The 23,795-nt window shown below is 40.4% G+C and overlaps 1 protein-coding gene across 1 annotated transcript in view; it reads right to left on the reverse strand.

Annotated features, from left to right (window-relative positions):
• The window catches only part of csmd3b (CUB and Sushi multiple domains 3b), a 1,392,611-nt gene that overhangs the window by 150,962 nt on the left and 1,217,854 nt on the right, over nucleotides 1-23,795 (reverse strand). The window contains 5 exon segments of the mRNA XM_052022622.1: nucleotides 10,306-10,515; nucleotides 10,790-10,906; nucleotides 19,239-19,308; nucleotides 22,545-22,663; nucleotides 23,561-23,665. Of these exon segments, the coding sequence (XP_051878582.1) occupies nucleotides 10,306-10,515; nucleotides 10,790-10,906; nucleotides 19,239-19,308; nucleotides 22,545-22,663; nucleotides 23,561-23,665 (621 nt within the window).

Raw genomic sequence — 23,795 nt, forward strand, 5'->3', positions numbered from 1 at the left:
ACTTTTTTTAACAACTGTGATACATTTAGATTGAGTGGTGCTCACAACCTCAGGAAGTTCAAACATCCAACTCAACATTTTACATATCTTTCAAAAACATCTTTAAATGGAGCTTGAAATAGCATTCTCCACCTCTGAAATATAAAAATTCACAAAAACATCTGAATCAACTGTGCTATTAAGACTGCAATTTATAAAATATTATTTTAAAATAGTCAGAATTAAGCAAGTGATAAAAGCGTTTGAGGGCCATTTTACCAATGCCTGAGTTCACAAAGGAGAATGAACAATATCCATTTATTTAGGGCTCACTCTGTTTTTATTTAAGCACCACAGACGTTTAACATACTTATATCAAATGTTAGAAAAAAACTTTTAAATAACCTCTCTGTCACAAATTTGGTTACAGAAAGGATGCAATTTTCCTTTATAATAATCACATTAAAGTTTTCAATTGGCTTTCTAAAACTTAAATATGCTTGGTACAGTTAATTATTTAAACATCAATAGTTTTCAGTGTTTGCCATTCAATTCCTATTCTATGGCCTGATGTATTCTGAACTCCTATTACAGATATGCCAACTCAGGTCCTGCATCTGTCAAACCAGCATGTATGTAACACTAGCTTCCCAGGGTATTCTTAAGATTTTCTTTTACTCCATTCATTCCTTGCTTTGATGTTCAAGTTTTCTAAATGTGAAATATGTTTCCTCTTTAGTTCAGAATCTCACTGTCTCTGACTGCACTGCTGCATCATATTTCCTTTCACAGATGTCCCTTCAGTTGTCATCTCAGAGAAGATCTCTGGGTTTGTGCTGCTCGATTGTTAATGGATATGAATATAGCAGTTTTAGGCATTTTAGAAAAAGAAAAAAACACTATAATCAGATAGCATTGGATAGCTTTGAGCACCTTGCACTAAGATCATTTTTTTTGTTCTAATTGTATTCTTTCTTGTAAAAATTGTGTTTTATTTACTTTTCTTATGAATTCTGCTTATATGATGCTATGTACCTGTGATACTGCTGCAAGTAAGTTTTTCATTGCACCTGTACATACATGTACTTGTGCATATGTCAATAAACTCGACTTTGACTTTGAAGTTAGTATTGGGTCAGGATGTGCAATGAGCCCATGTCCATTGTACCTGCTGCAGGATGCATGCTAAGGTTGTTTTGCATCCTTAAAAAACACAATTTCAATAAACATTCAGCACCAAATGCAGCATTATTGCCACAGGGTCCAACTCTCTGGATTGTTAATACATACTCAAGCTAGGCATCAGCAATTAAGACCACATGCATGCCTTACAGAAGAAGTACCTTATGGCTGCTTTTGATGGTTGAACTCATATCAGTACATGGAACTATGATGTTGAGGCCATAACAGAGACTTGTTTGAGAGAGGGACAGGACTGGGTGCTTAATGTTCCAGGGTTTCGATGTTTTAGAAAAGATAGAGAGGGAGGTAAAAACTGGGGGTGGGGGGGGGGGGGGTGGAGGTGGGAGTTGCACTTCTAATCAGGGACAATATCACAGCCGCAAACAGGGAGTACATAATGTAGGGCTTGTCCACTGAGTCTATATGGGTAGAATTCAAAAATAAGAAAGGTGCAATCACTCTGATGGGATTATATTACAGACCCCCCCCAGTAGCCACCAGGGCATTGAGGAACAGTTATGCAGGCAGATAAGGGAAAGGTGTAAAATTAATAGGGTTGTTGTTGTGGGTGACTTCAACTTCCCAAATATAAACTGGGACCTCCTTAGTGTAAGAGGTTTAGACGGGGCAGAATTTGTTTGGTGCATCCAGGAGGTTTTCTTATATCAATATGTAGATACACCAATGAGAGGAGGGGCCGTACTGGACCTGGTGTTGGGTAACGAGCCTGGCCAGGTGACTGACCTTTCGGTGGGAGAACAGTGAGGGAACAGTGACCACAACTCCTTAAGTTTTAAGATAGCTATAGATAAGGATAAGTATGGACCTTGTGGGAGAGTATTAAATTGGAGCAGGGCAAATTACGGGAGCATTAGGCAGGAACTAGCCTAATGATTGGGAATGGCTATTTTTGGGCAAGTCCACATTTGACATGTGGAGGGTGTTTAAAGACCAACTGCACAGAGTACAGGACAGGTACGTTCCAGTAAATAGGAAGGACAAGAATGGCAAGGTGAGAGAACCTTGGATGTCGAGAGAGGTGGTGAATTTACTCAAGAAGTAAAAGGAGAAGTATGTAAAGCTTAGGAAGCTAGGATCAAACAGAACACTTGAGGATTATAAAGAAGCCCGAAAAGAGCTCAAGAAAGGAATTAGGAAAGCCAGCAGGGTCCATAAAAAATCCTTGGCAAGTAGGATTAAAGAGGATCGCAAAAAGAGAATCCCAAGGCATTCTATACATATATCAAGAGCAAGAGGATAACTAGGGAGAGGGTAGGACCACTCAAGGATAAAGGAGGAAACGTGCTTGGAAGCAGAGGAGGTGGGTGAGGTCCCTAATGAGTACTTTGCATTGGTATTTACCAAGAAGAAGGACTTGGAGGAGCGGGGGATCAGTGTGGAGCATGCTAGTATGCTGGGGCACTTTGAGATAAAGAAGGAGGTAGTGTCAGGTCCCTTAAAGAGCATTAAGGTGGATAAATCCCGAGGCCCCGATGGGATATACCCCAGGTTATTGAAAGATACAAGAGATGGGATTGGTGGGGTCTTGACCAATATCTTCATGTCCTCTCTAGCCACAGGCAAGGTCCCAGAGGATTAGTGAGTAGCTAATATTGTTCCATTATTCAAGAAGGGAAACAGGGATAATCCTGGTAATTATAGACCAGTCAGTCTCATGTCAGTGGTAGGGAAGCTACTGGAGAGGATACTTTGGGATAGGATTTATGAGCATTTGGAAAACCACAGCCTAATTAGGAACAGTCAGCATGGCTTTGTGCAGGGCAAGTCATGCCTGACTAACTTGATTGAATTTATTGATGAGGTGACGAGGGTGATTGATGAAGGTAGAGCTGTGGATGTTGTCTACATGGCTTTTAGTAAGGTGTTTGACAAGGTCCCTCATGGGAGGCTCATCCAGAAGATTAAGATGCATGGGATCCAAGGTGAATTGGCCGTTTGGATTCAGAACTGGCTTGCCCGTAGAAGACAGAGGGTAGTGGTCGATGGGACTTATTCATTCAGGAGGTCTTTGACTAGTGGCATTCCTCAGGGATCCGTACTGGGACTTCTGCTGTTTGTGATGTATATAAATGACCTGGATGAAAATGTACATGGGTGGATTAGTAAATTTGCAGATGATATGAAAATTGGTGGTGTTGTGGATAGCGTAGGAGACTGGCAAAGGAAACAGTGGGATATAGATCAGTTGCAGATACGGGCGGAGAAGTGGGGGATGGAGTTCAACCCGGCCCAATGTGAAGTGTTGCACCTTGGGAGATCAAATGTAAAGCGACAGTACACTGTTAATGCTAGTGTTGATGAGCAGAGGGATCTTGGGGTCCAAGTTCACAGCTTCCTGAAAGTGGCTACACAGGTTGATAGGGTGGTAAAGAAGGCATATAACACGCTTGCCTTCATTAGTCGAGGCAATGAGTTCAAGAGTCAGGAAGTTATGCCGCAGCTTTATGAACCTTTAATTCGGCCGCATCTGGGGTATCGCATTCAGTTCTGGTCGCCCCATTATAGGAAGGATGTCCAGGCTTTGGAGAGGGTGCAGAAGAGGTTTACCAAGATGCTGCCTGGATTAGAGGGCGTGTACTATGAGGAGAGGTTGGACAAATTTGGGTTGTTTTCTCTGGAGCGGCAGAGGCTGAGGGGAGATCTGATAAAGGTTTATAAGATTATGAAAGGCCTAGATAGGGTAGACAGCCAGTATCTTTTCCCCGGGGTTGAAATGTCTAATACCAGAGGGCATACACTTAAGGTGAGGGGGGAAAGTTCAAAGGAGATGTGCGGGGCAAGTTTTTTGTTTTAGACAAAGAGTGGTGGGTGCCTGGAATGTGCTGCCTGGGGTGGTGGTGGAGACAAATATGACAGGGGCGTTCAAGAAGCTCTTAGATAGGCACATGAATGTGAGGGAAATGATAGGATTATGGACATTGTGTAGGCAGAAGGGATTAGTTTAGTTGGCCATTTTATTATCAATGTAATTGGTTCAGCACAATATTGTGGGCTGAAGGGCCTGTTCCTGTGCTGTACTGTTCTATGTTCTATCACAGAAGTTGCAGCTTGCTGAAAGACACAGCTGAACATGAGGGTCACTGGACATACAGATTGCCTAATAAAGCTCCAGAGGACTTAGTGAAGAAGGAGGGGAAGAAGGAAAAGAATCCCACAATCTTTTCTGATTTGCAAGTTGCAGATGATGTCAACGCTCACTTCTTTGTCGCTTCTGGTTCCTCCCACTAACCCCATCCTTGTGCCTTTCTCTTTCCAGATAGCCAAAAGATCCCGCCTAACCAGAGATTAGCAGCCAAGCAATAAAACAGTGACGATGAAGACACCTTATTACTTGACCTGAAACTTGCAGCCACCAGTTCAGACACTGAAACTTTGTGTGCTCTTGAGGCTAATTTTGAGACAAGATCAGCATGCATCAGAGACATGTGGCCTGCAACCAGGGCAGGGGAAAGGTTGCCCAGGTCCCAGCTGTCTGGAGAGCAGGGACATATAGAAGTTCCACCACAGATGTCTCTGATGAAGATTTCAATGAAGCTGGTCCAAAATGGAAAGCTCAATGAAATTCTTGGTGCATTGTAAATGTGCGTGTAAAACTATTAGCATGGTGGATTCAAGTTCATCCATACCCAAAACTTCTCTGAGCCAATTACACCAGAGTGGATATTAAAGCAGATTCATTTTCATCACTTGCAGACCCAAACATCATGCAGAGACTGATGGCTGAAGTCCTAACTTCCACTGCAGTACAAGCAAAGCTACTAAGAGTCAGAATTCCCTTGTGGAAGTTCTGTATGCAACTTCTGACTGTTATCAGTATGGGTCTCTATAAGAGTGTTTAAAGATATTGTGAGGATGTCACAACACTTCTGTGATATTTCCTGCACAGATTGTTGATGTGGCAGTGGGAGAGGCAGAAACACCATGGGACAAAAATCTATGCAGGGAAACTATAGGAAGAAATAGTGAAAATTATGAACAAGGGCTTGGCAGATGGAATATAATGCGGAAAAATGTGAGGGCATCCACTTTGACAGAAGAAATACAAATATGAAGTGTTTTTTTAAAATAGTGATAGGATGAAAGTTGTTGACATTTAAAGGTATCAGGGTGTCCTTGTACTCTATTCACTGAAAGTTAATATACAGGTACAGGAAGGAAAACAGTACATTGGCCTATCTTGCAAGAAGATTTGAGTAAAAGCATACAGTCAGTTTTCTCCAATTACATAGGGCACTGGTGAGATCCCATCTGGAATATAGTGTATATACCTGGCCATCCTACCCAAGGAAAAATATAATTGCAATAGACAGAGTGCAGCTCATCTTCACCAGATTGAGTTCTGGGATGGCCAGTTTGTTCTATGAGAAGAGACCAAACAGGCTGGACCTATACCCTCTCACAGGGTTTGTGAAGAAAATGACACTGCAAAAGATCAGCAGCACTTTCACAGTGAATGGCAGGGTTCTACAGAGTGTTATAGAACAGAGAAACCTGAGGGTGTAAGGACATAGTTCCCAAAAGCTGTCAACCAACTTGGTCAGTGTGGACGAGTTGGGCCGAAGGGCCTGTTTCTGTGCTCTTAGATCTTACTGAATAGAGATGCCAGCCTTTTCCTGCTTCTTTCTCTTATTATCTTCCCACTGTTAATAGGTTGACAGCTTTTGTGATTGAACACAGTCAGTTTGTGATCACCACTGGTGTTGCTTGTCAGTGAGATAACCCAGACTATCGTCATGCATGGTCACAGGGTGAAGCCAGTTTTCTATGCCCAAAGGTGTTTGGAGTCATTCTCCAAAACCATCTGTACCCTTTCAACCTTCACAAGCCAGTCAGTAGCCATTAGGAGGGCAATACATCAGGGCAGTAGGCAGATGGAAATTGGGTAAGCAATTATTAAAGTTGGTGTGACTTTTGAAACAGCTGAATGCATAAATGTTTTTTTTCCTTTTCCCTGTTTACTGTGGTTAAAAATATACTGAGATGATAAGCAGCAGACCAAAGGTAAAATGGGAGCTCAAGATGAATGGGAATTTGAGATCATATTCATTGAAATCACAGTGTGATGAGCTTTTCGGTGATTGTCGAGACAGGAAGGAGTTCTGGACATTGTCTCCTCCCTTCTTCATCCGACTCCATCACTTCCTGATTCGTAGCTGCTGGCAAGGGCTGTAGTATGCTCTATTGCTACATTGTTGCGACCAGAAGAGGCAATTTGGAGATCTGTTCAGCACACTGCAAGGCACGTTTAGAGCAATCCAGACATTAGAAACATTGCTTCAGGCATTCACAGTCAATACAATCAGGTTGCAGTTGAGGTCTGAGGTCAGTTAGTATGAGCAATCATGATTTCAGAGTGGAATTAGATGCCAGGTGTTCAGAGGACAGCCATTGTCTCCATATAGCCCAGAAGGTCTGGCATGGTATGATAGGGAGGACACAGTGAAATATCACAAGATGAAAGAGCAGTGGCTGATCACTGGATGGGCATAGGTCATTGTTTGGTCAACATCGCAGACCAGTAGGACTTTATTGGAGTTCAATATTTTGCTATAGCAGCACATCCAGGATTCTCACGTAGTGAGTGCCCTCAGGGCAATGTAAACGCAGTCAATGGCTTCCAACACAATTAGGAAGCCAGCAATTCTGGCAAATCAACATGTTCTTCCTGCCTGCATCTCTCTGCCAAAAGTAAAGGGGTTGAATTTAGCATTCTCAGAGTAGAGAACTTCTGTGACCTCTCTAATACAGTGGGGTACTTCAAAAAAGACTAGGAGGCACAGACATGAATGGCCACCATCACTTTCAATGCAACAGGCAACATGATTCTGGTCTGTACTGTGGCTGTTTGTCAGTATCTTCACAAATAAACAACCTCCATGAGCCTGCTGAGTTCCTCCAGAATCATCGTGTTTTTCATCTAGATTCCAGCATCTGCAGTCCTTTATTTCTCCATGAGCACTCTTTGAGCTACTTTCTGATAATCCTTTGACAATAGGTCCTTCTGGTAAAGACCCTTCCCTTCTATTCTAACAGATAACACTACTGAACAGAACCACTCCTCGTGTTCCCCGTAATACTGCAGACCAAAGGGAACAACTATAAAATGTCCAGCTCTGGGAGCATTTAGGCTTAGATGAGGCTTACAGATCGGGGTATAATCGTAACTACTGCTGCACCGCTCCCAGACCACTCCTTGGAGATCAGAAACTGCAATATATTCTCCAAAGACAAACAACACTTCTCTACAACTAACTGTCCTTCAAATCATTTAACAAATCCAAGTAACTGATTGCCCCTTTTAATAGCAGACATGCAAGGGGTTTGAAATTTCCTGCTGCTCATCCCCAGTCTTTCTGTGAGTTGCACTGCTGAGGCCCATTTTGACAGAACCAGCAATAAACTAGCACTGTGCATTAATCGACTTCATGATCTGTCTGCTCAACATACTTGCAAACATGGGAGAGAGTCACACACAATTCCAAAATAGTTGGCTGTGCAAGTAGCACCAAGAATTTGTGCATAAATTTGTGCATAAATAAGTATTAGCCAAACTGGCAGCAGTAGCAGTATTGAATAATATTTCAGTGTTGTAGTTAAAATCACAGCCCAATAAACTTTGCAATTTTTGGCAGATCAGAGCAAAACATTTCTTCTTGTCAGTTTATTCTGAACAGTTTTTTTAGATACAGATAAAGTAAGAAATTGATACAATACATCATCCCATTCAGATTCAGATTGAGCAATTAATTTTCCTTTTGTCTGCTCAGAGTGTGAGGGAAAAGGAACTTATTCTGTCATGCTAATTTAAAAAGTAGCTTAATTCTACTCTTCCTTTATCGCTTGACGGATTTTCTTTCCAGAGGATTTATCATCAGTCAACCTACTGCCTGGAAACTGCTTTCTGTCTCATAGGATTTAATCATTCACCATCACAACAGCATATCCACTCCTTTGGGTAGCAAACGTACATTTGAACAGGTAAGTTACTGCTTTATGTGACAGCCTTTTCATGGAAACCTTGCAGAGTCAGCAATTCAGCCTCCACACATATGACAATGCTATTTCAAAGGGGCCACACGCACACTCCTCAAAGACTTCACTGCAAATTACTTGTTGAGGTTTTGGCATAGTAAGTGGTGATGATGCTTAAAGAGTTGCATGAACATATATTGGGGTTTAAGTTGTTCCAAGAAGGCAGATGGTGTGTTGGCCTTCATTAGTCAGGGTATCGAGTTCAAGAGCCGTGAGAATATGTTGCAGCTCTATAGAACTCTGGTTGGACCACACTTGGAGTATTGTGTTCAGTTTTGGGCACCTCATTATAGGAAGGATGTGGAAGCCTCAGAGACGGTGCAGAGGAGATTTACCAGGATGCTGCCTGGATTGGAGAGCATGTCTTATGAGGATAGGTTGAGTGAGCTCGGGCTTTTCTCTTTGGAGAGAAGGAGGATGAGAGGTGATTTCATAGAGGTGTACAAGATGCGAAGAGCCATAGATCGAGTGGACAGTCAGAGACTTCTTCCCAGGGCGACAATGGCTAACACGAGGGGGCATAGTTTTAAAGTGATTGGAGGAAGGTATAAGGGGGACGTCAGGGGTAAGTTTTTTTACACAGAGAGTGGTGGGTGCATGGAATGCACTGCCTGCAGAGGTTGTGGAGGCAGATACATTAGGGATATTTAAGAGATTCTTAGATAGACACATGAATGATAGAGAAATGGAGGGCTATGTGGGAGGGAAGGGTTAGATAGATCTGAGAGCAGGATAAGATGTCGGCACAACATTGTGGGCCAAAGGGCCTATACTGTGCTGTAATGTTCTATGTTCAGTGCATCGAGCAGTACACCATGCTCTATGTTTAGCTGAATTAAATATGTTAAAAGTAAATGCGTTAAATGTGTAAGTAAATGTGTTAAGTAAAAGTAAATGTGTTAAATTGGTTTGACCTGGTGTAGGGTCAGTCTGCAGATATCCCAGTGGACATGCTGGGAGGTTTATGGAAGTAGACACTTTGCTGCTGGATTCCAGGGACAGCCCAATTGCAGAGTACAGTTATATCATTTTTAGCAATCATTTGTGTGAAAGTCTGGGATGCCCAGCCTCTAAAAGGAGTTCCAAGTTTTGCAGCTGTGTAGGTAAAAGCTTTTGGTTCCATGTAGAACTGATGACTTCTTAGCAGATGATTTGGCTGGATTATATCTCAGTACCACTTTAACCCATTGGATTCAGCTGGTTTGAATGAGAGCTGGGATTGGCAACTTGTGGATCCAGGACTATTACAGTCAACAACCATCTTTAAGAATGTTATGTAGTCATCAATTTATAATTTATTTTGTTTTGTGTTTTAATATAAAAAACCAGCACTCCTGATAACTTCATCAAAGCACCTCAGCTAAAAGGATTAATGAGCTAGATATCAGAATGCTTCAGTGGATGTGATATTTTAATTTTGTGCTTTAATTCATCATCCTCATGCTGACTCAATATATTTCTTTGTCTATATCATTTTAATCGTCTCTGTCTTGGTTTAGCTATGTTGTGCATATTTATTTCGAACCTATTTTACTTTCGGTTTTACAATTGTTTTAGATGGTCATCAACTATTTTGCCTCCATCTGAAAACAATTTTAAACGAGACACATGGAGATGGAATGAATTTCACCTACTTTTCATTTTTCCCACCTTGTTTGCTATAATTTCAGAATCTCCATGATGCAGTTCAGCTATTTTCAGCTATTCAAAATCACTGCAAATAAGTTGGCACATTTGTATAAATTACTCTGCAATAACTGCTGGATCCTCCCTAGCCATTTATGGATGTTTTTGAAAAAGATTAAGGCATCATAATGGGCATCAACTCAAGACGGAAGAGCTCCCAATATCCCCCTCCACATATATGAGGTTTGAATGCTTCTGCTTAAAGCAGGTGGAAGCTCCCCGTCTTACAATCCACACCATTGCTAATTTGGTCCACATCCTTCACCAAATATAGCTTTGGCAGCAGATAGTACCAATTACATTTGCACAAAATGTACTTCACGAATGACAAGACTCCTTGGGAATGAAATGCCACAGATCCAACTCCCAGTAATATACTTATTGTTTCCATTTTCTGACACTTACCTTGATACATACTGCGGAAGCCTTGTTTGTTTTGGGAGTAATCACTGTGAAAGTATATGGTGGTTTCATGGGTTGTACTGAACAGAGCTGCTGGAACCTGAGGACCACTAAATCTACCAATCACTGCTCCAGTTGTTGCAGACCCACTCCTCACTTCCAGGTAATCGTGGATTGTCTCCGTGGAAAAATTAACAAATTGCAAGTGCACACCTAAGGATTACAAACAAAATAAATGGGAATTGAAATGAATTTAATTCTTAAAAGATCCATGATAAAAACCCATCCCTGATGACACACTTATGGCTTCATAAATTAAGATGTGCATAAAAGATGATGTGTGGATTCAATTACTGAAAATCATGACGTAGGAAAAACTAATCACTACTGTCACTCAGATGAACAAATGCTCACTCCAGACAACAAAGGCTCAAGTTGGTGAAAAGGACTAAACTATATGCAAATTGTCAAATTTCTCTTAACTTACCAAAGCCAATTGGTAGAGTTATTGACCACGTGCAATCCAAGCTGCTCGGGTAGTTTCCCGGAAAACCAGGGCTAAGGATGACTCCACTGAAATCGGTCAGAGAACCACCACACTGGGCTGCAAAATGACAAGTTTATACAGAAAGAAAAGTCAACAGAGTGAAAATCATACACTGATAAAACAAAACACTTGTCATCAATACATTTAGAATTTTTAAACAATTACAAAAATACCATCTACATTTTCTTGGCAAGAAACAGAAGACAAGTGCTTAATTTTTGTCTCAACATTAGTTTGGGGCCATTTTGGATGAGGAGGTTGATCTCCTCCAGAAATGCAGCCAAATACAGCATCAGGCATACATACAATTGTGGTCTACATTATGGAGAAATCAGTTACTAATTGCTCTCAGGTAGACAGATAGCTATTCACGCATGGCACCACAAGCAGAGTTGTATCTGTACTCTTCATGGGAAACAGGGACAACCTCAGCCAATGTTGTCTTTATGTCTCCTCACAGAGGACTCCAAAATCTGTTTTTTTCAATAGAATCTAACTCTCAACATGATGAAGGAGCTTAGCGTGGGTAATAATCTTGTCACCTGGACCTGGGATCTAAGTGGAGTGCTGCCCCACTGGGATGTACAACCAGAATTTCATCTCTGCAGAAATGATCTGCTTTATCTCATTAAAAAGCATCAAGGTTTACATTTTACATTTTCTTCCAAACATTAACAGGCAAAACTGCATCCTCAATAATATACCTATGATCACCCTCAGTATCCTCAGTAGCACTCAAAGCACCCTCACTGTTGCACATTATGTCCAGTACATCTGAGACTTCACCTTCCTGCAATAATAAGGCATTTGATTGAGGGTTACATCTCCCACCATTCAAATTTTAGAAGGTCGTATCTCTTCCTAGTAATTTATGATTTGACTGCTAAACAGAGCAATTTTGAAATATAAGTGCAAGAAATGTAATTGCATCTTATGAAACAAAAAGAACAAGCACTGACAATGCAGTTATAATAATGATCATTTTATGCTGCTTAAGAGGCTCATGAACCACTTAGCCCGGAGATCAAAAAGCTCACTCATTATGAAAAACCATCTGTAGACATGTTCAGGAGGAAATGCTTGAAAGAAATCTGCAGATTGAAGTAGCATGACACAATGTTGAGATATTCTATCATTTATATGTTCTCATGTATAATTGATCATTAGTTTCAGTAGTTAAAAAGCTGGGCACTCAACAACAGCTTCAAATAAGGATTTATTATATTTGAAGACCAGAATTTAGACTGAGAGAACAATGGATCACAGATTATTATAAACTGCTTTGCTGATATATCCAGAAAAGCATCATTTTTATGAAGTATTTTGTTTGTTTAAAAAAGGTTATGAGACAATGTAATGTAAACATCTAATGTATTCACGTATGCAGAGAGATGAAATAAACAAGCTGCATATGTTTTAGGTGTTCCCCATGTCTCTTAATGATTCATTATATTCCTGCCATTGCTTTCTGTGAGAATAAATATTCACACACACTTGGTGGTGAGGTTGAAAAAAACCCAAGTGAAGAGAAAACACAGACCTCATATCAAGCAAGAAGACTTACTCAGTTGACAGTGCTGGTGACCAAGGAGCAATTTGGAACACCGACAGCATTATTGAGTACAGTGACAGCTAACCAACTGAGTTGGAAGTGTGAACACAGGAGAGAATACCAGCCAAAAGCTCTACAGGTAAAGTGGGAGTAAGAGTCTCCCAGGTGAGTACCTTAGCAAAATGTGATACAATTCTTGCAGAGAAGAGAGAGGCTATGCAGATACAGTGCAGTACTAGGATAAGAGTTCTCTCAATGAGTGTAAGAACTGCATTAGGGCATGGTGGTTAGCTTATTGAGCTAGAGAGCATGGCCCTTAAACTCATTAGGCATCAAAGAGGTGGAATACTGCAACATCATCAATTTTTAGTCAGACTGTGATCAGAAAAAGAAGACAGATTCTCAAGTGCTCAGGTTCAGGCTGGTTATATTTAAAGCCTTTGTGAATACAATCAAGTGCAATGAGTCCCTTTCGGTTCATTCCTGGAACATGTAGGCTTTTGTTCTGAGTAAGTAACATTGTAGAATCTGATGCTAATGGTAAGAACATATCTGCACATAAGACCACTATACAGGAAAGCCATTCCATGTGAAAAACACAATGATGCTGGAGGAACTCAGCAGGCCAGGCAGCATCCATGGAGAAAAGCAGGCGGTCAACATTTCGGGTCAGGACTACCTGGCCTACGGAGTTCAGGTAGCTGAACTCAGTAGGCCAGGTTATATCCAGAAAAGCATCATTTTTATGAAGTATTTTGGTTCATAAAGCTCACTCATTATGAAAAACCATCCATAGGCATGTTCAGGAGGAGGTGCTTGAAAGGAATCTGCAGAGTGAAGTAGCATGATACATGTTACTCTGTGAAGTACTACAAAGGTCGTGGGATCATTTAAATCCTAAACTCTCAGAATTGTGGAGAACTATGAACTTGGAGGTAGGAATCAGAAGTCATTTAAGGTTGTCAATGAGGACATCATCAGCTTATTGAAGGACCTGCCTTGCCACTTTCTTTTGGACTGCCTGCTGTATGCCAAGTTTGTGATTTTATTGATGAACAAAGTCAACTGAAGTTATCAAACACACAGAATCTCACATTTTATCTTGCATGCAAAACTTTGACATGAAGATTGAGAAAGAACTTAATCACTGCAAGGTGTAAATATGGCAGCAGTTTACACTCATGGAACAATAGAGAAGGCTAGAGTTCCAGAGAAGAATCCAAAGCATGTGGAACAAAGATCCGTTGGAGGAAGAACAATAGCCACTGATTGCACAAATGTCAATCAAAATGTCACAATGAGAAAAAAATGATACATATCATCAGTGTGCAAGCCAAGATTTCTTCATGGCGCAGATGTTTTCACAGAAAGGTCACAGAGAACAAATCTACACTGTCTTGAAGCATTGAAAACAATGGAGAATTGGGCTGATAAAACATCTATGTCCTCAGTAATAATGCTAGAAAGTAGAACGGCTTCAAGAGAAAAATACATTGACATGGTCAGTGCACCGATGTGTGCATTGTCACGGCAGCAGACTGCTTAATCACAGGCAAAGATAAGCATTTAATAAAGTTTGCCCAAGAACCACAGATAAAGTGTATAAGAAACTTGAACATATATTTGGGCAAAGTACTGAAAACTTTACACCAGATTTAATGTTTAATGTGTTACAAGGATCAACAAATAGAAATACCAGTGGTTGCAGCTGATTATACTCATCGACCAACGTTGATGTGCAAAAGATTGGGGCAGGAAAGCAAAGCCAGAGTCAAAATAGGCACTTAGCATACATGTTTCAAAATCATGCTTAGAAGCACGATTAGAAAAGTTGGCAGCAAAGTTCAAAGACACCTACATGGATTTATTTTGTTATAATACACATATTTATACCAACCCAGTTGCAAAACTGTGAGGCTCAACCTGTCCCATAATAGTTGAAGAACCAGGAGGATAAAAGAAAGATGGAGACACAAGAAATTCTGCAGATGCTGGAATCTGAGCAATACACAAAAAATGCTGGAGGAACTCAGTGGGTCAGGCAGCATCTATGGAGGGAAATAAACAGTCGATGTTTCAGGCTGAGACACTTCATGAGGACTCGACGTTTTGGGCCAGACCCTTCATCAGGACCATTCATCAAGAGGATAAAAAGTTGTATACATGAAAATATAGGAGTGATCTAGAGAAGACAAACCAGAGTGACTGGGCAATACCAACTTTTGTAGTGCCTAATGACTATGCACTGATTTCAAGGTAACATTGTTGATGATGAGCAGTTGCTATCACCCACCTCATAGAATGCATACTCAGAATTGGCAGGAGCCAACGCTTCAACAGTCTAGACATGTCACATGCATATGTTCGGTTGAACATGGATAAGGAAAATCAGCAATATGTGACAATTCATGCACACAAGGACCTGTACTTGTATCCAAGACAACATCCAACACCAGAGATCCTTCAGGCTACCGCTGACAAACACGATAATGTCTATGTAATGAAGATGATACACTATTAGCTACGAGCATCAAACAAGAAAATCTTTGATTATTAGAAATGGGCAGGCAACAACACAAACAAATATAAAGCTCATAAAGCAAGTGTGCATGTGTACAAAAAAAAATTATCTTGGGCCAAAAGTGAATTTGAAGAAGATTGCAACCAGTTGAGAGAAAGTAGAGACATTGGTGAAAAAGGGGAAACCTGAAAACATTCAGAATTGCACAGGGCAGGCACAGTAGTGTAGTGGTTAGTGTAACACTGTTACAGTGCCAGCGACCCGGGTTCAATTCCAGCCGCTGTCTGTAAGGAGTTTGTACGTTCTCTCCGTGTCTGCATGGGTTTCCTCTGGGTGCTCCGGTTTCCTCCTACATTCCAAAGATGTACGGGTTAGAAAGTTGTGGGCATGCTACATTGGCGCTGGAAGCGTGGCAACACTTGCGGGCTGCCCCCGAACACTCTGCACAAAAGATGCATTTCACTGTGTGTTTTGACGTACAAGTGACTAATAAAGATACCTTATCTTATCTTACAAGCCAGTGAAGGCACCTTTACAGAATTGGATAAAAGTCTATGAAACTTTTTCCAAAGAGTACATTATAAGAATTTCCATTATGAGAAATTAATTGATAATGCCTTAGTACTTATTAAAAGCCATTTGAAATGGATTAAAGGGAAACCTGTTGAGTCTGGTATCACAACAGACCATACTTTTGATCCATTTTCTCATACCATGGCTTCCCAGAAAAGTTTGTTTTGGCTAATGTTCCCCAGTTTTGTTCATTTCTATTTGAGCACTTCATGTAACAAGAGGTCCTATTTCACCATATCATCCAACATCAAATGATGTGGCAAATGACCAGTGATAATTGTCAAAGGATAATAGAAGGAACAAGTAGCAGTGGGTGTTTAAGGTCAGCAGAAACATAGCATTTCATAATGGGTTATTCTCCTGCTCAAGGTGACTCAAAACACAGCTTTGTTCAGCCAAATCGTGATGTCAGTGGAAGAGAAGTAGGTAAAATAGAAGCAAAATTATGATTCAAGCCATGGAAATAATTGTTTTAAATTATGTGATAGAGTTTGTATGTTAACAACACCTAACATCTGTCATTTATAAATGGGATACCAGGGTAATAATGACAGCGTATGTTACAGAGATATCTTCAAAAAATAGTAGTCAACATTTTAAGAATGCACATAAAATACTTAATCCCTGTGAGCAATGTACAATGTAATATTGAAGAGTTCTGTGATCATGCATGTATACCAGATGTTACTTCAGCAGAGGCTGTGGAATAAAGACAATAGGATTCTGCTGAATTGAATCAAGTGAACAACAATGACCAGTTCCTCTGAGAAGATCAGAGGTTTAGAAAATCAGCAGAGACATTAAATACTGTGATTGCGTAATCACTGTTTCTTTTTAAGAAGGGGAAAGGATATTGTGTATATAAATGTGCAATGTATGTATGATCTCTCAACACATACACACCACAGTTGGGGAACAGAATAAGCAAGATGCACAGGTCAACAAGGCTGTCAGTGATTCATTATATTCCTGGCACTACATACTATTAGAATAAGAACCCACATATAAATTCATACGTTACATTAAGACAGAAGAGATGAGATTTTTTTGAAAGAGATGTGTCTTTTGATGCATTATTCAATGTACTTACTATCATTCTGGAGTCCATGATAATTCTGAAGGTGAATTGAGTTTTTTTTTTAGTTAAAAAAATCATCATCTCCAGGCCCTCCCGGCAATTCCACAATAAAGTGTCAGAAATGATTAACCAAAAACATTTAATACATTCATACCATATTGCAACAAAAAGAGTTGCAAACAATGAAGGGAAGAAACTTTCAACACTGCCCACAACTCTGAAAATTCTCAGAAACCTGCTTGCAAGGAAAATGGAAATATTTTGGTGGCCACATTTTGTCAGTTTACTATAGGGCTAAATGGTGCAGAATTTCACTGGTGGTTCCAATTATGATCCTTGGCATTCAGCCAATTATATGGTGTCACTCACAAACTTCCAAACAAGCACAGTAATGTGCACAAGTCTGGGATTTACTGATGGATTCACCACCTCTGGACCCTCTAGCAAATTGACGTCTTTGCCAGGTCTGAAATAGCTCAGGATCCAAGCTCCCATTGTAACTTCAATGAGGATTGTACGTCTGAGGTTTAGACGGCAAAGAGGGAAAGTAAGTCACTTACATTATTTTGCACAAGTTTGATCTGTTAAATTGTTTACAAATGTAGTTCATTTAACATAATGCCAGAGACATTAAAATTGATAAAGATCACCCTGACTCCAACTGTGCTGATTTGCAGGGACATTTCATGGGAGATGCATCCAGACTGCTCCGCCCGAGGCTGGGTTGCCACTCTGGCCGTGCTGCTGGACCCCGGAGTGCATTGGGCCAGTGATATGGTCTCTGCTGAATTAACCCAGGTTAGTAAATGTACGAGTGATTGCAGACAGCAATTCCAGGCTAGTCCAGCATAATCTGGCTCATTGTATATAACTTCTTTGATGGTGAAAGATTTTTTTGCTTCATAAACATTAACTCAACGCTTCAACAGCTGATCAGTTCAGCAACAGAGTTGCTCACTTCGCATTCCCTGCCTCGAGTTGGTATGCCAGTAATAATACAAAAAAAGAAACACTTGACTGACCGTTAATCTTTATCTAAGTAATCAGATTTCCTGTGATTAGAATCTCCAAAGTCAATAAGAAAGAAAATTCTTGTCAAATGCCGTCACTCAGGTAAGAAAAGTAGACTCTTGTCTTTTTAAGTTATGTGATGCATCAACACTGAAGTCCATTTATACTCATTTGTATACCAGATATAGCAATTATGTGATTACAATGCAGCATTCAGGTGGATAACTGAATTTGTTTATTCATAAATGTAGCACCTACATTCCTCACAAAGCAAAACACCTCTCAGTGAACATTTGTCAACTTTTCCCTGCTGAAGCAATGGAAACTTCTGGGAACTACAAAATGACGCTGGTGGTAAACTGATCCTACCAGCTGGAGAAAGTCAAACTAAAGTTACATTGCTAAGCATCTTAGCCACCCTTTATTTTATACTTATGATCTCTAATTTGGCCATGACTCTGAAGTTGTGAACCATTGCTGGAACAAACACAGTAAGTGTCACTTATTGGAACAACAGCCATCAACCATTGGATGGGGCAAGATGAAAAAAAATAGGATGGGAGAGGAATGGATGAAAGAAATATTAACGCCAGCATGGACTTTGGGCCATAGAAGGCGCCTCCATACTATTAATACAATCACAATGAATATACAATAAATAATTAACATGAATTAATTATACAATTAATATGCAATCATGAGGAAGGCACACCAGCGGTTCAACTTCGTTAGGAGTTGAAAGAGATTCGGTATGTCACCAAAGACTTACAAATTTCTATAGATGTACAGTCGAGAGCATCCCGACTGGTTACATCACTGTTTGGTATGGAGTCTCCAAGGAACAGGATTACAAGAGACTGCAGAAGGTTGTAGACTCAGCCAGCTCCATCACGGGCACAGCCCTCCCCACCATCAAGGACATCTTCAAGAGGCAGTGCCTCCAGAAGGCAGCATCTATCAGTAAGGACCCTCACCATCGGGGACATGCCCTTTTCTCAAAACTACCATCAGGGAGGAGGTACAGGAGACTCAAGTCCCAAACTCAATGATTCAGAAACAGCTTCTTCCCCTCTACCATCAGATTTCTGAATGTTCCATGAACCCATGAACACTACCTCATTATTCCTTTTTTTTGCACTAATTATTTATTTTGTAATTTATAGATTTTTATGTCTTGCACTGTACTGCTGCCGCAAAACAACAAATTTCACGTCACATGTCAGCGATAATAAATCTGATTCTGACTTTGTAAACCAGCGTAGATACATGCACAGAATTACCACTAGAACGTGCTGGTTCATTCGATAAGGAAGGGATGTACTGCTTCACAATGCTTCACATTGAGTCCAACATTTTGGACAGGAAATATTAACACACGTCCAAACACCTGCTTACAAAGAAACCATTCTATTGCCCTTTTAAGAATGAATGTATTGATTTTGAATCCCCCGAATCAGTGCAACAACATCTCTCCAACTTCACCTCAATGAGCATTATGATTTGTTACAGAAACAACTCAATTTTCACTTCAACTAAAAGCAAGCACTGCTGAACTTAAAAGGTACTTGCGTGTGAGAGGGACAGGAAGGTCAGGAAACAGGAATACATGAAAATCAGTCTGATTAACCGTTTCACAAATTGCAAACACACATACCTATGCACATGGGAATAGGGTAATTCCACCTTCGGACCGGTCCTGGCATGCATGTTATATGGGAATGCCCCTAGAAAAAGCAATATATTTTATTTAAAGATCTATATTATTTAAATAAAAATCTAGCCAGTGACACTGGCTTGCAAGAAAATACAAGTATGATTTAAGAACAATTATTTAGAGACATAACCATGCCAGAGTCAATGCAATGACAGAGTCTATGATTACCAGAGGGCATTACTATGAATAAAAATAATACTGCACTGGAATTTAACATTGATGTACATTTCTTTAATGAAAATAAAAGGCTTATAAACCGATGGCCAAAAGTACCAGAGATACCTGAAACAGTCGGTGCATGGACACACATATGAGAGATTCAATAACCTCAGAGCTTGGTGAAAAGTTTAATTGGAGTGGGGTGGGAGCAGGGAGGGAAGAGGTGTGGTGATGGTGAGTCGGAGGTTGTGGATTAGGATAGTAAACTGAGGAATTACGGGTAAGATTGGCTGCCAGGAATCGCCGGTGATAACGGTTGAGAGACTGGTAGCTCAAGTAGCCTGTGCTCATCGAGTGGGTGTGAGGGAAGATAGTTGAGTCAGGGAGATTTTGGTCATTAGTCAGAAGAGGCTGTATTCAAATTCAAGGAGGCTGGTTGGGGCATTCAAGTCAAGAAGCTGGGTTCGCCGTGTGGTAATTAGAATTCGCTGGCTGTGATCTTCAGGTGGAGTGAATGGGTGGTGGGTGGCAAAGAAGAGTTGGGTAAGTAAAGGGAACCTGCACATTGGGTTCCCACCATAAATTCTAGACTACACAGAGGGCCTCCTCCAAGTTGCACAGAAGCAGTCCTCAAAGGTGCACTGAAAACCTGTTTCTGTATGAGTGGGCTTGGGATGGTGTGACTGTTGCATGACGTTGGATGGCATGATGCATATCCAGGACTTTCCAAGTGCTATCTGTTAGTCCCTGGAATTAAAGTCTCTGTCATTGTAATCCATATGGTAGGTCCTTAATTTTCACTAGCATTTTAATTTCGAATAAAATGCGATCAAATAGTGCAGGAAAACATGGAACTCCATGATTCAGTCACGAGGCAGATGAAAATTATTCTGGTTTACGTTGTGGATGTAACACATGCCATGAGACTGTAAACATGAGCACAGGCAAATGCTCATCAACAGAACAGTCATTCTATATTTTTTATGGATTATCAAGTGAATTCTGAATCCTCTGACCCAGGGGAGCAATTTTTCTCATCCAACCTGTAATTCCTACAAATGAGACAGATGTGGGGAGTTTAGCCAGCCACTCGGTGAGTAATGGCGGGAGAAGCAGGGTCATACAACATCTTTCATGATCTGTCTTCCATCTTCTTATGGGAGCTGCTGCAGAACAAGATACTCTTTCCTTACTTCATTCTCCAGCCACTTTCTTCCATATCTTGTTTGCAACCTCTGTACTCTCACTTTCAGCACAGACACACTTAAAGATGGCTCCATATTTCTTCTCAATAGTTAATGCAACTATCCTTCTGCTGATCAAAATGGTACAGAACTAACTGGGGAGATATGAACTTCCAGGGGCAAACCAATCAAGAGCTGGAATGACCCTAAGGTGGAGCAGCCAGCCCCGGTGATTATCGTGTGAGCAAAGCCAATATATTGTTGATTGTGAAGTTGCAAGGTTTATTAAGTGGTGTCTTCCTTTCATAAACTTCAAACACTTTGACCATAAAATGCAGGAGTCTGCCATTCTCAATGTAGATCCTGTCAGCTAACGCATGTTAATTGTTCCAGGTTCTTGACAGAAAGTAAACCTTGTTAAGAAGGATAAATTACCAGAATGCACATTGCCATATTTTCTGTCCATCCCAAGCACCAGCACCAAGTTTAAATGATTTAGAAAGGGCTGTCTGTATTGAAAAGGTCAATATGACTGAGAGTAAGGATTAAACTAGAAAATGACATGCCAAGGGAAGACTGCTGAGGAAGACAGGTGCTGAATTTGAAGGCCAGCTCTGAAAGAAGATCTCTTTTCAGGACACAAAGAGCTATATCATATATTGGAAAGTCCAGCGAGGAGTTGATATTCAACCTCAGAATGTTTTGGAGTGACCACTTTCAAATTTTGTGTCTTCTAAGGAGCTGAGTGTTCAACATCCTGGAGGTCACCAAAGAACAGAAAATTAACTGGACTGCCCTCATAAATTCTATGGCTCCAGGAAGTGGTGCCTTACAATGCATGACTGAAGTCCTGACTTCCCGAAGACAGTATCATCTAAACCAGAAGTCAGGACTGAAGGAATACTCTCCATCTGCATGGATGACTGCAGCTCAAGAAACCTAAAACCATGCATGACAAAGCAACTCACGTACAATCATAAACGTTCACTTCATTCAATATGCCTGCAGCTTATGCAGCTGCAAAATCCACTGCAGCAATTTGCCAAGATATTTTCAATAGCTTTCTCCAAACTGTGACCTCAAACACCTTGAGGAACAATGACAGCAGGTCCATGGAAAAACCACCATCTCCAATCTACTCCAAGTTACACACCACCCTGGCTTGGAAATATATCAATATTTCTTCACCAATAATGGATCAACATTCTGTAAATACTGAGTTAACGAGTGCAGGTTTATCTTCACAATGGGGAATGCAGATAAATTGTACTGATGAGATCGTCCCATAGGAGGACCAATAACACAAGTTGCATTCTTTCAGCATCTCTATCCCCTCTCCACTTCTCAACTGATATCTGCCACTCTGGTATCAGGTCACCCGTGTCAGAATGTCTTAGCAGCAGCTGACAGATGCAGTCTATCTGAGGGCCCTATCATCATCGAAGTCCTGTTAGTTACTCAACACTGAAACAGTTGATCAAGAAAAGACTTTTACAAGCTATATTGAAAGGCACTGAAGAAACACCTCATAAGATAGAACTGTGGTACTTTGAGTAGGTGGTTCCTCCCACCTTTCAAGAGTACTCAGGGATGGGCAATAAATCCTAGCATTTCCAGTGATATCCATGTCACATGAGCAAACAGGACCCCTAATGACATGACAGGATCATGTCAGTTATCAACACGACATTCACAAAAAAATACAATTGCAATTAATACAATGTTGATTAAAATTTAAGTGGGGATAAGACAGCAATTCTTCTCTGATATCACTCAATACTCCTTGAAGGCTTTAAAATATATACATTATCTATATTGTCCCTTAATCAAATGATCTGTTTCAACATTTTGAAGCTTTGTAAAGCAAGTAATAATTTTTCTGATAATGACACCAGTTTCTTACCTGCAATGAGTATCCCTGATCACAGTGAAATGATATAACATCTCCAACCAAATATCTATCCCCATTCTTGATTCCATTGCTGGGAGTAAGTGGTTCTGGGCAGGAATCCAATCCTATTGCTGCAGAACCATACGTCAATTTAGTTACTGATACTTAAAATGACACATTCTGTTTAAAGAGCCATGAATATTGATAACTGATATTTTGTGAAACAAGTCCTGAACCACCCTTTCTTTGACCCCATGAAACAAATTTACTTGTTTGTTTTTACAGCTTGTCTCTAATAAGAATAAAGAGCAGAATGATAAACACCTTGATATTTACTTGCATAAGACAGGTTTGTCATGGATTGAAGCCGTGTTGGCTCACTGGAATGTGAATCAAATAATTATTCTTCATGCAATATTCTTAAAACTTTATTTTAACACAGCACACCCAGTATAAATGAAAAGGGAAACTAAAAGGATGGAAGGGGCGGTGGTGTTGATGAGAGTGCCAGGGTAGAGGATAGTATACATTAACTTCTTGTTTACTTCGAGTTCGATGTCATTCTTGGTTACAAGGAAACTTGTGACCAAAAATGACATTGGACTAGGTGAGGGCATGCTTTAAGTTCAAAAGTCATGGTCTGCTGTCATCGGTACCATAAACAGTTTTTACGGCAGAAACCAGAATGTTGAGGAATTAAAATACCACCGGCCTCACTTGGAACTTCCTGTGGACATTTCCCTTGTTCTCCCCCCACTATCCCACCTGTGCCCAAATTAAGATAGGTTCCTAAATTACAAGTAGCCCTGACAGGTATTACCAGACAGGGAAGAAGGAGAGACAAAATCAAAAATAATCCCAATCACTGCAGGCCAAATCATCTAACAATAGCTCAGGAGCAGATAATACCTCGGAAATAAAATAACGATCAGAACCTTATTGAGGGAGAAAAATATCAGAAGGGTAAAACAAAGATGAAGCTATCAGAAAAACCCTGAAGTGGCCAACTTGGACCACCACTATATTACCTGTGTACTCGAGGTGAAAGCCAGCAGCTGAAATGCTGATGTCTGACTGAAAGTTTAGGTACAAGTTATTAGACGTGCTGTTGAGGAGCACTGGTATTGTTGTGCCTGGGGTGAAATAAAATTAAAGAAAATAGTTAGTGTACAAGTTTCTTATTTTCTTTTCAATCCTGTCTTTGTTCACAATTTGGTTCACATTCCACTCTCTTTTTCTGTCATTGTCAAGATTCTTCTCAGT

Source organism: Pristis pectinata, chromosome 9 (assembly GCF_009764475.1).
Source record: "Pristis pectinata isolate sPriPec2 chromosome 9, sPriPec2.1.pri, whole genome shotgun sequence".
Classification (NCBI taxonomy): Eukaryota; Metazoa; Chordata; class Chondrichthyes; order Rhinopristiformes; family Pristidae; genus Pristis; species Pristis pectinata.